Raw genomic sequence first — 16,136 nt, forward strand, 5'->3', positions numbered from 1 at the left:
CATATAAATATATACTGCACATATAAATATATACTGCACATATAAATATATACTGCACATATAAATATATGTTTTTAGGTTGTATTCTGATTATATGTACTGCTTCAGCAGTACAGTAAAATAGAATATATTACCTGTATGCCTAAGTCTGAATCCTGTTGTACTCCCAACTGGAGCACACCTATTAAATCAACCATATATGCATACAGGTTGACTCATTATTATTCCAAATATACTGGAGTGGACCTACTCTAATTAGGGTTACCAACAGGATTCAGACCTGAAAGTCAGCAGATCAGAGCACTCAGTTTACCATAATGGTTACATCTCTCTCTTTTTAAGAACAAACACACAATTTTGTTCCCATTTGCTTCCCACACAGAACCAGCAGTTGCACCAGTGTTTAATGTAGAGCTAACAACTTCAGATTCAATCTTAATAAAATGGGAAGGCATACCCGCTGAAAAGAGCCGGGGCTTTTTAAAAGGCTATTTGCTTCACTTTGGAAAAGGAGAGGAAGGCACCACAAAGCCAAAAACTTTTGAGTCAGGTAAGTAATGTTATTTTACCATTTTTCACAAAATATGGTTTTAAAGGAACCAAATTTCAAGCAAGACAGAAGTTTGGTTACATTGATAGGCCCTAGAGGTGCAGAAATATGCATGAAGATCTGTAGTTTTCCAAATTCATTATACATGCAACAGCAAACCTTTTCATAGCATACATCTTGGGGCAAGGCTGTTTGAAAGGCCATGTCCCACTATATGAGCCTGCCCCCATTTTAAGGTCTTTGGGAGAGGTTCTTTTATAAGCTTTGCCATCATCAAAGGTACATGTAGTCATGATATAGGAAAGGGCCTTATCAGTGACCATTCCCAGATTCTAGAACTGCCTGCTGGTGGACACTAGGTTGACTTCTCTTCTACTGCCATTCAGGCAGGCCTTGCAAGCTGGATGCTGAAAGGGGTCTAATTGGTTGGGTGCTGACTGGATCTTTTTTATTCTTAGTTTATAGACTTATGTGATATATTTTTAATCAAGACTTTGTTTTGAATTTTGTATCTTGTTATTGATAATCCTGTTAAGTGCCACTTTTGGTAGAATTAATTAGTTAATTAGTTGTGAAATATTAGGGCTATAGCAAACTTTGCATTTGCCTCAGGGATCCTGCTCAAAACTGTGATTTCTACAATGGCACACAATACTCCTCCACTGACTCAGGGGTGACACACACAGTCCTAATGAAGTGGCTTTCAGCCACTTTGGAGGCATTCTAATTAGATGATGTATGCCTCCAAAGTGACAAGAAGCCACACTGAGGCTGTGCTCCATTCCTTTGGACTGGAGCAAAAAGGAGCCTGAATAATCCAGCTCCTGGAAGTGCCTGTCGGCCCCAGCAAACATGGCTCACCTTGAAAGTGGGTCATGCAGTCAGCAGAGTTCAGACCTCCTTCTGGCTGGAATGGACTTGGGCTGCTCTTTCCTGCTCATCTACTCTGGCCCTTAGTGCATTTTTCAAAGGCTTCTTCTGAGCCCTAGACCAGCCAGAGAATCAAAAATGTGATAAAGTTGACCCTGCTAAAGCAATTTCTTTTTTCAAAAGGGTTGAGGGTGCACCTAGGTGCAGTGTGGAGTTCAACCCTTCCAAATCACATTTAAGGCCATTGTAGTCCTCAGCAACTAGCATTTGGTCTAACGGTATGGTCTGTGTCCTGACCAAACTGTGGTATGATTATCATGTGGAACTCTTGAAAAGAAGTTTTAAAATACAAAATGGATTTCAATGGTTGTAATTAAAAGTTCTGCTTTGCTTATTTTAATTGTAACTTCTTCATATATCTGAAACAGTTTCAGCCAATTGATTGTGATTTTATGTCCCGCAAACTATCATCGGAAACCATGGTTTGTAGCCAGCTTGTCATTTCGCTTGGTCTATCCCGATTTAATTTCAGTGCAGTAGGATAAATTAACTTGCATTGTTCGAAAGGTGGACATTGTATGGTATGGTATATAAATGCCCCATTTTAAAAGGAGTGGTCATGTGGGCAGAATCCAAATTGTTCCACCCAAACACCCAGACTCAGAGAACACAAGATGGGACAAAGTATAAATTAAAATTAGACAAAATAAAATAAAACACAAATTGCTTGTATTTTTGGGCAATTCTTGACCCAATTAAATTCCAGTGCCCACCTGTTTGATGACATTTCAGTTTCCCTTGAATGGGGCCAATCTAATGACAACTGGAATCTGTTACCTCTGCTTTGCTTTATCATGGCTTGGGAGATTTTTGTACATTACATTGGGTTAGAAAAGCATCCTGCTATCCCCTCCTCCCCATAGATAAACAGGTTTATTAGGACAATGTCTATCTGTCTAAAGTATAATGGGGGAAAAAACATAGTAAGTGACTGAAATTTGGGGTACACTGTATACTCTTCTGCAGGCAACAATGTTTTGCATTAATCAATATTGTAGGTCTATATTTGTGTACATTCTATAACACAAAAGTGTGTCTGGGACACTCAAAATATGGATGGGTTTCTTTTAATGTTTTGAATTTCCATCCACTGTTGGGGAGACAGAAAACAAAATTGCCTGTACAACTGCTCTAACTAGTGCTATTTGAGCTCTTGTCTTGCTTCTTTACTCTGTCTGAGAACAGACTTTCTTTCACTGCCTATGTTCTCCCTGATGTGCTCTCCCTCTCCAAGTTGCTTGTATAATTTGGCCACAGTCTTGCAAAGAGGGGGGAAAAGGAAGACCATGGACCATTTTGCTAAACCATCCTTACCCAATGAGGTAGTTTGGAGGTCTCTTGAAACAGGATCTTCTATGTCGTTCCTGGTGTGTCTGAGACAAATAGCCATATATGAAGGAAAGACAGAGAAGATTGTCCAATTATTAAACAGCCCAGACATGAAACAGGAACTTAGAATATGAACAATGAGATAGTATTTCACTCATGAAGCATTTGGTCTAGGAAAGAGGAAGCATTGTGTTCAGATCATTATTATTTTTAAGATAGATTACTAACATTTGCTTCTTTCTTCATGAATCTGATATATGAATGGCACACTCCACACAGATAATAATGTTGCTGGGTAGATTTATCCAAGCAGAGGGCTTAGCTCCCACAACTCTGAATTTGAATGCAGTTATAGTCAGAGTGTTTGTGGCACTGATATATGGTTGACACACTTATTCCTATGAAGGTTCCTTAACTTCAACAGCTACAGGACAGGGTTGTACAGCATGCTAGGAACAGCTTTATTTGTTGAGTCTCACTGTTTTTATAAGAACTCATCAACATTTACAGATTTATTCATAAATGTGACAGAAAGAACTTGATATTTTTTAAAAATGTGGAAGATATTAAAATAAAGAGATGTAACCATCTTTAGTTCACTAGTGACATGAAAATGTGTATATTCTTTTTTTTTTTTTTTAAGGAAGGAAGGAAGGAAGGAAACTACTACTCACAATATGTTTTTTGAGGTAGAACCACAACTTGGGAAAATTTATATTTTTGGACACAGCTCCCCAAATCCTTCTGCCCTGGTAGATCTGGGCACCGTACCCTTGTATAATGAACTAGCAACCATTCTTTTGTACAGAAGAAATGTGACCACCAAGTATGCTGTGGGAAGTGGCATTAGTATTGCAAACAAATGGCAGCACCCAAGACAGAAAGCTTGGTTGCTGGCTAGGCAGACTTCATTGCTTGTTCTTGATATGATACTTATCTTTAAACACTGAAAAACTGTCATGAAGAAGATGGGGTGAGCTTACTTTCTGCTACTCCACAAGATGGAACCTGAGCCAGTGGATTCAAATGATAACAAAGCTGATTCCCACTAAACATTAAGAAGAGCCTCTTGTTAGAAAGAGCTCTTTGACAATGTAGCAGACTGCCACAAGGGATGGTGGTATCTACTTGATCAGAGATTTTTAGCAGTGCTTGAATGGGCATCTCACAGGAAAGCTTTGACTGTGGCATGCTAAATCCTCTGAAGCAACTTTGCTTTCTCTAAGACAGCTCCACTGATATCTACAAATATCTCATTAACCAATGGCTCCTTAGCCTGACTTCACACCCAACTCACCTTCCCACAGTACTGTCTCTAAACAATGATGAACAGCAACTGTGGGAAGAACAATTTAGCATTAACTGCTCCATGTCCCAGGGAAGCCTTGCAACCATGGACATATATGTTGTAGACCAGCCTAGTCCTAGCACCATGTCAGCCTTAAATAAATGAAATGAACAAGAGGAGGAACACAAGACAGCTCTGAAACTTGAGCTAAGCTTTGATACCAGCTTGATAAGAGAACCATGAGGATGGCTGTCAGATGTCGCTATATTGACCTAAATGTGTTGCCAGAGGTGAATCTCTAAACTACCTGACTTTTCAGGACTTAATCTTCACCTTACATGGGTTCATAGAAAAATACTTTAATTGGGATCCCCCAGCATTTAGGGATCTATCCCTAAATTTGACTTCACCATGCCAACATTATCCCCTTGCTTATTCTACAGCAGCAACATTTATTTCTTCTGTGTAATTTTCTACTTTTTCTACAGTGGAAAATCTCATATAGGAGTTGGAAGGTGGAGTAACTGAAATAATAAATGGTATTCATGTTCCCCTACAACATGGGATGTAGAGTCCAGATTGGGATAATGATGCATTCATGATTGAAGAACAACCATTAGACCAGGGATAGGAACTGTGTGAGTCCCCAGATGTAGTTGTTCTTAAATTCCTGGCAACCCTTGCCATCATATACACTGCTGAGCAATACTGCTTCAACAACATCTGGAAGGCCTTACCATTCCTGTCTCTGCATTAGATGACGTTCCATCTGCTGAGGAGATAGAAGAAGAGGCATCACTGAACAATACACAAAGGGGTATGAGGTTCAGGAAAAAGATAAAAACAGAGTTCAACTGACATAGCAACTCATTAAGATCATAACGGAAACAAGGGAGAAAATATATGAAATGCCTTACAAAATTGATAATAAGAAGTCATAGGTTCCACTACTAAAAATTATTTTTAATTATTTTATTTTATTTTCAATTAACCCGGGTTGCATGTAGCATTGTAAGATGGAACTTTACAAATCATTTTATTCTATTGCATTTTGGCTTTATTCTGCCTTGCTGTATATTTTTTTTTAGATTATGTTAAATGTGGGCTAGACAAAGTAACTGTTACATGGATTTGTAACTGGTTGACCGACTGAACCCAAAGGGTGCTCAACAATAGCTCCTTTTAATCCTGGAGAGAAGTGACCAGTGGGGTCCCACAGGGCTCTGTTCTGGGGCCAGTGTTATTCAACATCTTTATCAATGAGCTGGATGACAGAATTGGGAGCATACTTATCAAATTTGCAGATGAGACCAAATTAGGAGGAATAGCCAGAGGACAGGATCACAATTCAAAATGACCTGAATAGACTTGAGAGCTGGGCCAAAGCTAACAAAATGACATTCAACACGGAGAAATGTAAAGTACTGAACTTAGGGCAGAAAAATAAAATGCACAGATATAGGATTGGGGACACCTGGCTGAATGAGACTACATGTGAAAGGGATCTGGGAGTCCAAGTAGACCACAAGCTGAACATGAGTGAACAGTGCGATGCGGCAGCTAAAAAGGCCAATGCGATTTTAGGCTGCATCAAGAAAAGTATGGTGTCTAGATCAAGAGAAGTAACAGTGCCACTCTATTCTGCTTTGGTCAGGCCCCACCTGGAATATTGTGTCCAGTTCTGGGCACCACAATTCAAAAAGGACATTGAGAAACTGGAGCGTGTCCAAAGGAGGGCGACTAAAACGGTGAAGGGTCTGGAAACCATGCCCTATGAGAAACGACTTAGGGAGCTGGGTATGTTTAGCCTGGAGAAAAGAAGATTAAGAGGTGATATGATAGCCCTGTTTAAATATTTGAAGGGGTGTCACATTGAGGAGGGAACAAGCTTGTTTTCTGCTGCTCCAGAGAACAGGACCAGGAACAATGGATCCAAGCTGCAGGAAAAAATTCCACCTCAACATTAGGAGGAACTTCCTGACAGCAAGGGCTGTTCGACAGTGGAACAAACTCCCTTGGAGTGTAGTGGAGTCTCCTTCTTTGGAGGTCTTTAAACAGAGGCTGGATGGCCATCTGTCGGGGATGCTTTGATTTGGATTTCCTGCATGGCAGGGGTTTGGACTGGATGGCCCTAGTGGTCTCTTCCAACTCTACGATTCTATGATTCAATAAATATGATTTTAAAAAAAAGAAATCATAGGGAAGGGTTGATGATAACTGCACTGCCTTCCAAGACACAAGACAAATGTATAAGGGACTCTATCCATACCGTGGCCATTGCTGTTCTTGGCACCAATGTTACATTCAGTGGATTCATGAAGAACTGTTTCACTGTCCTAGAGAAGGCAAGGCCACTCAGTTGGACCATATTTCAGACACACAGAATGCAGTATGCCTCATTATTTCTCTTACAAGCCTCATTATTTCTCCTCCCCCACCCCCGAATTGAGAAATGTGCAGAATCTTTTTGTACAACTGCTACACCAACACTTTCTCCTGTTTCGCTGAGCTGGGCCTATTCATAGTAAGAGATTCACTTGACAACAATTTTAAGAACTACAAGCTCCAAGTTGCCTGGTAGACCAAAGTAGCAGTATGCAGTAACTGGGTCATAAAGAAATTTTAAGGTGAAGCAGTGCTACTCTTGTAAACAAAAATAGATTTTTGAATGCTAGTAACCCAGTTCTGTGGCTTACTGCAGGTACCATTCAGTATTATCAGTGTTTGAGTTTTCCTTTGTTCTGTTATTGAAAAAGTGTACTTTTCCCTGCATCTTATTTATAAGGCACTGTTTTACACTTGAATTATTTTATAGCACTATGCATTGCATTATGTTAGTCAACACTCTCCTTTATTACTTTTGACGGTTTGTACTTACATGGAAAATAGTCTAACTTCTAGTTTGAGAGAATGCATCTCTAAGGAATTAGCCACTACTGTACCTCTATGAAAAGAGACCACAGAAATTTGGTACCTTGTTTCAAGGCTAAAAATACTGTGCGTGTGTTAACTATTATTATTTATTAATATCTTTTGTGTGCATGTTAACGATTATTATTTATTAAAATGTTGCCTTTCTGACCTCAGGTGAATATAAGATTACATAAAATCCAATTAAAATTAGATCAATATAAGACAAAAAGCAAAAATAATTATTTTAAAAAGAGACAAAATATTTTTAAAAGCCAGAGTCCTAGTGAAACGATGCAGTTTTTACTACCTATCTAAACTGATTTGGAATGAAGACAACCTGGCTTTCCTTGAAAAGGATTTTCACAGCCAGTGTGATGTTTCAGGAAAGGCCTTGGGTCATGTACCTCATTTGGCAGTGGGATTTGTACAGCAGGGGCTCTAATAAAGCCAGGACATTTATCTGCTTGTTTCATCTCTACAGTTTTCTCTTGACGATTACTAGACATGCCCATACTTGTGAGCCCTCTCCAAATAGAGAGCAAACAGGACAATTTCCTTAGTTTTCCTCAGAAGCCTGATTGCCCTATTATTTATCAAAAATTCCTCACACATCTTGAGACTAATATCTTCATTTTGTCTCAGAAGGTTCACTAAATGAGACTGAATATTACCCAGAGTTTAAGGGTAATTTTTTCTGTTGTTGACCTCTGAGTAAATCTTCAGGAGCTCACCCAGTTCTGATCCACCAGTATGCAAACAACAGGGACTCCAGAACTTGTGAATGCTTTTTTGATTGCTGAACCACTAATCTGATCAAACTATGCATGGTAAATCCTGATCTAACCAAGTTGAAGACCTCATGATGTGTATGAATGAGTGAGAGAGTTAGAGAATAAGAGCTAGGAAGAGACTCCATAAAGTGCTTACACAAGGTCTGGAAAGAAACTTGTATTAACCATGATTTTATTTGCAAATTCCTCTAATTCATTGCAACACTGTTTATGAAAACACACATGCATATTTGGGCTTTCTGTCATGAAAAGGAAACTGCATGTGTCAGATTATTATTTTTTCCACTTTAGATTTTTGGCAACTAAATGCATTACATATATTTGAAAATGGCAGACAAGCACATATTCATCAATGGGGAAAAGCATTAAAGTTGTCTGTTAAGAAGAATGCATTAAAATATGTAGATCAGGAAAAGGATGTGCCAATATCCACATGAATTTCCACACTGAAAGGGGGGAGAGATGACACCTTGTGACCAAATACCGAATGTATACAGGATAAGTAGGCTGATGGGATTCTGACAAATGCAATGAAAATAACTTAAAGATTTTCAAATCTCCCCCACCATCACTTGGACAGTCATTAGTGGATAGTGAAAGAGAGGGTACATAAATCTTATCTAACTCACAATCCATTTAATTTGGGGAATAATCCCTCAACTAAGGTTTTAAGAGAGGTTTCCTTTCCAGAAAGTGTGTAGAATTAGAGATGGGATTTCTACACAACTTTTTACCAACACTTAGCTCATTTCCTCCTTCCTTCCTTTCATTCTCACATTCTTCCAGTTCCCTGGTACAAAAGGACAAGCTTAAAATCTGGAATTGAAATCCAGGGCAAGAATGGGAAACCTCAGGCCAGAAGATCTGGAACTGACTGTAGGTTTCCCCATCTGGACTACAACTTTATATCGCTGTTAATCTCCCAGCCAATGCTTGAGGAACAGAGACTATTTAAAGCCCCAAGAGCTATTGCACTGGGTTACTCCTGAATATAGATGCACAGAAATGAGTTGTGCTCTTTATGTTTGGTGCAGAAATTTCTGCACCAATTAGAATAATATCTGGTTCCATGCACTTTGCTTTGGCTTTAGGCCTGCCTGCTTTTGAAAAATGGAACCAAATAGGTCCCATCCTACTGTTCCATAGCATTTCAAACTTTCTGTTTCTATCCTTTCTATACAGGAACAAACCAGTACTAAGACTACCATTTTAATTTGTCTTTCAGTATCTATTTTCTCTCTTTCATCTCCTCTGCTGTACTCTATAAGGTGTTCTTCACAGATATATTTTGACCTATCATATTTAGGCCACCAGCTTTGCCTGCCAAAATCCTTAATGCTCTTTTCTTCTCTTTCTGCTTTCTGGTTACAACTAGGTTCTGATCCAATCTTAAATTGATCTATTTTTTCCCTAGCATGTCACTCTTTCATTTCCATCATCCCCAGCTAGCAATAACTATGTTAGATGGAGAAGATGAGTTGTAGTCCAGCACATCTGAGGGGCCCAGATCAAGGAAGGCTGGATCAATCTGATAATTTTGTACTGGTCAGATATTTGAATAATCTCATAAATTGTAACAAATGTTATGTTCCCTTTAAATGTTCAGTCAAGTTTCAAGTACCATCTTCTCAATGGCCCAGAATAAGTGAGAATAAGTGGACTCATAGAATCATAGAATTGGATGGGGCCACAAGAGCCATATTGTCCAAACTTCTCCCATGCAGGAATGCAAAAATAAAGCACTCCTGGAAAATGACCACCCAACCTCTCTTTAAATCCAAAGGAGGGGAGAGGCCATCACCCTCCAAGGCAGTCTGTTCTACTGTCAAATAGTTCTTACAGTAAAGAAGCTCTTCCTAATGTTTGAGTATATTTCTTTCCTTGCAGCTGTATCCATATTCAAATGCACTGTGGTTTTAATACATTTTGTTTGGCACCTCAAGTTTCATTCATCCCACTCCATAAATTTGATGGAAAGAATATGGGAGAAAGTAAAACTGAATGACATGCTCAATGAGAAATAGTGAGTGAGAGAATAAGAGCTAGGAAGAGACTCCATAAAGTCTTTACACAAGGTGTAGAAAGAAATTGCACTAACCAAGATTTTATTTGCAAAGTCCTCCAATTCATTGCAATACTATTCATGAGAACACACATGTATATTTTGGTTTTCTGTTAAAAAAAGGAAACTGCAAGTATCAGGTTATTATTTTTTCACCTTCAGATTTTAGGCAACTAAACTAAGTGCATTACATATGTTCAATGGGGGAAAAACAATAAAGTTGTCTTTTAAGAAGGATTAAGCTTTAAATGGTTAACTCTTAAAAGTTTGGGTTCTAATTCCAGTGCATTCAGCCATTTTTGTGATGTTGAATTAGCATTGCAACATCTTCACAATGTGGTTCCCTCTATGCTGGATGTGTCACTGTACCTATCAAATTCAACATGCCCAAATGGCTGAGAGTTTTATTCAACTTGTTTTTGACAAGTACTTATCAAAATTCATACATTTTCTTTGAACATTTGAAAGTGAAAAAGATAGCATTGTCTATCTGTGATAAATCTTGTCTGTAGACCCAACTCTAGTTCTTTCTTGTGTCAGTTACAGTATATTTTCCAAGCGTACACATACTTCTGTGTTGGAGTGGATGTGTGACTGGGACTGTGCAGCAACATTAAAAATGTGCACTTGATAAAGCACTGTCTCTAGAGGCAGAAATTATTTGTACTTTTGCTGTCCTGGTTTCAAGCCACCAGCTGTTACTTCTTCTCTTTTCTAATTGTGGCCTTATATAAGGAGGAATATTTGTTCTCTGAATGTAGTGTAGAGTAAGGGAATAACAGAAGCAGTGAGAAGATTTCAGGAGAAGGGAATGTTTTAAATATCTTTTAAAATAAAATGCTATATCCTGATATGTTCCTTAAAATACTCATTACAGTACATAATGTAATTTAGAGCATGTTACAGGATCAGTTAAAATGCAAATATGACAATATTTTAAAGCAACAACAATCTACAACTAAACCCTGATGCACAACACACATTTAGCTGCATCAAAATGTTTTACATTAAAACTAGCAAGCATCAATTTAGGGGTTACACATGAAAAGTCAGTCAATCTGTTTTAAGGCAGTTTGACCACCTATTACTCAATGCCTCTTTACATAAAAATGATGTGAAGACAAAGTAAGAAAAGTCTGTCTGGATTATATTCTCTATTTGTTTCTTTCTTGACATGAGAAACATGGTAAAAGCAGAATTACTACAGTGACGGAGTAGTTTTTTATTTTAGAAAAAAGCAACTATCGCCTAACTTTTTTGAAATGTAAAAACCTTCATTTTTAAAGTAATCTATATTTCTGTCTCCCTCTTTCCCTTGCATGCACAAAATCTTTCTGAAATACCCAAACTTACAGTGAGAGCAATGAGGCGACGCTACAGTGCACTCAGATACAAATTTGCAAGATTTGTGAAGCATGCCTACTGGATGAAAAAACACTACAGTGCGTTGAGATATAACTTTTTAAGATGTGTTAGGCATCGTTATCAGATGAGACACCTCTACAACAAGCTTAGAAATAATATTGTAACAGGCACTAGGCATTACTACTGGATGCAACAACGCTACGATATGCTTAGAAATCATTTTGCAAGATTTACTAGTCATGCCTACTTGATGCAACGACACTACAATGTACTTAGAAATTATTTTTCAAGATTTACTAGTTATGCTTACTGGATGGAACATCGTTATAATGCACTGAGATATAAGTTTGCAAGATATATGAAACATGCCAACTCAAGCAGACAATGGTACTATGAGCTGAGATAAAATGTTGTGAGATACATTAGCTGTGCCTACCAGACCTGACAATGCTCCAGTAGGCTCAGAAATAATTTTGGAAGATTTCCTAGGCATGCCGATTGGAAGAGACAACAATGATGCTACAATTATACCTTGATAAAATTTTGCAAGATTTGCTTTTTGTGCCTATTGGTTCAGACAGCAGCAATGCTACAATACATTCAGTTATAAGTTTGCAAGATTTGCTGTCTGTGCCTGCTGGATTTGACAATACTACAGCATCCCCAGAAATACTTTGGAAAGATTTACTTGATGTTCAAGTTAAACGAGATGATTCTATGAGTTCCTCAGACAAAATTTATGCAAGACTTACTGAGTATGCATGTTGAATGAGATGATGCTACAGTGGGCTGAAAAATAATTTTATAAGATTGAGTGGAATATAATTCCATTTGCTCTTAGCAGCCCTTGTATTGGATGTACTAAAGTACGGAAATGTGTTGGAAAGTTATGAATGAGGGAATTAGCATCCCAACAACAACTTGAAGAAAACACTACAGTTACAAGGGTGTTACTTTACCACTCTTGCTGTTGCATTAAAACAACTGCTCTGTTACCTTTTCACTGCTATTTAATTGTTCTTTAAAACAGAGGATTTTCAGTGCTAGAAAAGGATCATTTCCCCTATGCTTATTGGCCACCCCACATATCCCATACTTTTGATATGAAATATGAACTCTCGGATAACATTACTATTACAAAGTCAGTGCTATTCCTAAACAGAAATATTGAGTGGCATCTTGTTAGGCAGCTATGATGTCATAATCTAGTTTTACAACTTCATCCCTGTTTGGTAATCCCATTAACAATCATAGCACCATTGCCGTAACCACAAATCCCCCTAAAGCCCATCTTAAAGTCCAAGAAACCTTAGGGATTCAGTTCTGCAGTGTTGGTGAATGCAACACTGAAGGATGATATTTCCAATTTCCCACAAATTAACCACAGTGTATCAAGGGATTACGACAGGATTCCACTGGTGTCCTTGTTTCTGCTCATTGCACTGCTGCTTGCTGGTGGAAAGAGACTGGACACATCATCCTTCAACTCCTTGCCCTCCAGCACTACAGAACTCTGGCCCTTAGTATAGTTACCTGGATTTTAAGGTGGGTTTCAGGAGCTGGATCAGGAAAGAGAGCATAGCTATGACATCAGTTGTATGTCTAATGCAGAATTTTGGTCATTTCTGATGTAATGGGGATCTAAATAATTCCCATCCCCAAGATCTTCTCAAGATACAAACTATAATCACCAGAGCATTGTTTTGATAGTACCTGAAAAAATCATGATATAGTTTAGGAAAGATCAATATTGTTAGTTTTGGGATTAAAACTCTCAAGGCAGTAAATACATCATACAAGGGCAGGCAACTGCTGGGGATTTTAGCTTCTTGTTACAGAAAAAAGGCATCCTCAGGCCTAAAATGGCCAAGGGAGGTGTAAAAATATAGTGAAATTGTCTCTATATCCCCTAAAGGGCCTTTAGTTACAGGATTTTTTAAAAAGATGTGGACCTTCTGGGCCACAAAAATGGACCTGAGGCTGCATACTCTTTAACCCTGAGATGATATAGTAGTTTTTGCTTTCCCCAGAGAGAAATGTACAGGACTGCCCAGCTGGCTACAGTGTATTCTGCCCTAAGGAGGGTACTTAGCTCAAGTTTCTAACAATTGCCCTGTGGAATAGCCCTTGGTGCACAACAATCTTTTTTCTGTCTCTCCAGTAGATTGTCCAAATTTCAAAGTACAGTTGCTTAAGAAACTAGTGAAATTTCTCTACAGTGTAGCATTTCTTTATTGACATATGTCCTACCAATATCAAAATCATAGTGAACAAGAATTCTGAGCTTCCTTGGGAACAAACATTGGAGTTCAGAGTGACTAGTAGAGGCAGCATAGAGGTGGAATGTTGCTTTGAAGATGGGTTGTAGATGCTGTTCTGAAAAGCTTCCTTGGGTCGCAGCTTTCTAAGCACATAACACTAACAAGCATCAGGAATAACACTAACACAATTAACAGGAATCAGCTATCTGTCCAATAATCCATTGTACAGCAATTCCTTGTATGCTGTGAGGCAGGTGTCAAAAGGGCATATGTTAATCATGGTGGCCACCATCACTATGAGGACTCTAAAATAACTGTAAGCATAAAGAAGAGGGATCATCCTGAGAACAGGAAATTTGTGATGTTTGATGTGAAGGAATGGGAAGGTTCTCATTTCAGAGTAATCTGCAAGATGACATATTGAGGAGGGAGCCAGCTTGTTTTCTGCTGCTCCAGAGACTAGGACCTGGAGCAATGGATGCAAAGCTACAGGAAAAGATATTCCACCTCAACATTAGGAGGAACTTCCTGACAGGAAGGGCTGTTTGACAGTAGTGGAGTCTCCTTCCTTAGAGGTCTTTAAACAGAGGCTGGATGGCGATCTGTCGGGGATGTTTTGATTTAGATTTCCTGCATGGCAGGGGGTTGGCCCTTGTGGTCTCTTCCAACTCTATGATTCTAAGATGGCTCCTGTTACCTTTAATAGGGTAGATGAAGAAACAGCACAAAGTGTCCAAAGCTAGGAGGCTGTGATCTATGTTACAGTGTCCCCTGGGATTGGGGAGGAAATACTCATGTTTATACAAGTTGATCTTAATGTGGTCTCCTTACCTCTCAACATCACCTTCAGGTTCAATCACAGGCTTAAAAATAATCAAATAGGAAAGTTGGTGATATCAGAAGGCTATATTCGAAGGAAATTATCAGAGTTGCAGCTAAGAAGATTATTATTCAAGGCTTCCATAAAGTCACCTTAATTTGATTTTTCTTGAAGTGGGGGAGTGCTTCTGGGTTTCTCTTGCATCCATGGCCCAGACGTCTACAACACAAAACATATCTACATCATGGCATTTCAGGCCATGAAAAATGACATAGGTGAAGAAACAGCATGACCCTCTTCTGAGCTTTTCTCTTGGCTGTCAAATTGCTGGAGTGGTCTTGCATGCCAGTTAATAATAATCTAATATTTTGGTCATTTTGCATGAATACAATGTTAGTGATAGGTGGAAAACAATAACAACAACCATCATAGCATAGCAAAGGTGCCTGTGGATGAAACTGTCAGATGCTGGTGTGTGTGAGTTAAATCTTCTGTACATCATCAAGAATAGAAGGATGTTCTTCTGTAGAAACATCAAGCAAATGGTACCCTGCACAATTGCCTAGTCAGACCCAGAGCTTGGAACTAATATGCTGCAACATATTTACTCATAGCCTTTTTTTTTTAATTAAAGTTACACTAAAAATAACTTAAGTTTGAAAGCTGAAAAAGAAAAAAGTAAGTTAAAAAGGATATTTCTTTCCATGCACTGACCAGATCAGCTGCTGTATCTGCTGAATGATCAGTCTGAAGCTGTGTGCTTCAGGCACAGAGCAGCAGAAGTTCTTTGGCCAATTCATGTGCCAGAAACCACTCTCACATTACCCATAGCCAGCGTATGGAGGGCACACCACTATAAATTTGAATTTCATACTGAATTTTGTTGCTGGCGCACACATTCATACAGTACTTGTTATATCCTAATTAGCACAAAGGCCCATGTTCACCTGTTGCCCATACTAACCAATAAAAATGCCATAAGAGCCAAACCTTATGTTTTCATTAAAGGAGTTAAGCTGCATCCACACTGCAGAAATAGTTTGGTTTGACACCATTTTAGCTGCCATGGTGCTATGCTGTGGAATTCTGGGAACTGTAGTTTGTTGTGCCAATAGAGCTCTCTCTGACAGAAGGCTAAATGTCTCACAAAACTACAATTCTCAGAATTGCATAGCATGGAGCTATGGCAGTTAAAGTAGTGTCAAACCAGATTATGTCTGCAGTGTGGATGCATCCCTAGAGAGCCTGCATGGCTTGAGTGGTTTGAGAGTTGGATTAGGAGACCGGGGTTGTAATCCATGCTCAACCGTGAAAACCCACTGGGCGACTTTTAGCAAGCTACACTCTCTAAACCCCATGCATCTCAGGAAGTAGGCTCAAGTCAAGGAAAGCTCTTGCTACCAACTTCTTTCTCTCTGTTAGTCTCAAAGGTGTTGCAAGATCCCTTTGCACATTTGATTTTCCAAACTAACAGCTATGTCTTTGAATTCTCGCAGCCTTAGAGGAAGAAAATGGCATATCCCCTCTGAACAAATCTTGCCAAGAAACCCCCATGGTAGGTTCACCTTAAGATCACCATAAATCAGAAACAATGTTGAGCCACACAACAACTGATTGGTGACACGGATGGTGAGGTGGAGGATCTGAGAGCAGTGGGAGTCAGGGATTGCCAGGACATTGGGTTCACCTGTGTTCAGATGCTTGTGGGAACAAAGGTGCCAATGGAAAGAATTCATTTCACAGAGCAGTTGAGTGCTAATGTGCAAAGCATAGATTTCTTTCTGGTCTTCAGACAGAAATGGAATAAGAGATGTCAAGGCTTAGTAG

General features: G+C 38.9%; 1 protein-coding gene across 9 annotated transcripts in view; it reads left to right on the plus strand.

Moving 5' to 3' along the window:
* LIFR (LIF receptor subunit alpha) overlaps positions 1 to 16,136 on the plus strand; it is a 123,086-nt gene that overhangs the window by 93,528 nt on the left and 13,422 nt on the right. For 8 of the 9 annotated variants that reach the window (XM_042452507.1, XM_042452503.1, XM_042452505.1 and 5 more), the window contains one exon: positions 383 to 550. In XM_042452507.1, coding sequence (XP_042308441.1) covers positions 383 to 550 — 168 coding nt within the window. Of the gene's footprint in view, positions 1 to 382; positions 551 to 11,218; positions 12,270 to 16,136 lie in introns of those variants that run through there. The other variant, XM_042452510.1, reaches the window with a different exon arrangement.

Source organism: Sceloporus undulatus, chromosome 2, assembly GCF_019175285.1.
Source record: "Sceloporus undulatus isolate JIND9_A2432 ecotype Alabama chromosome 2, SceUnd_v1.1, whole genome shotgun sequence".
NCBI classification, from domain to species: Eukaryota; Metazoa; Chordata; class Lepidosauria; order Squamata; family Phrynosomatidae; genus Sceloporus; species Sceloporus undulatus.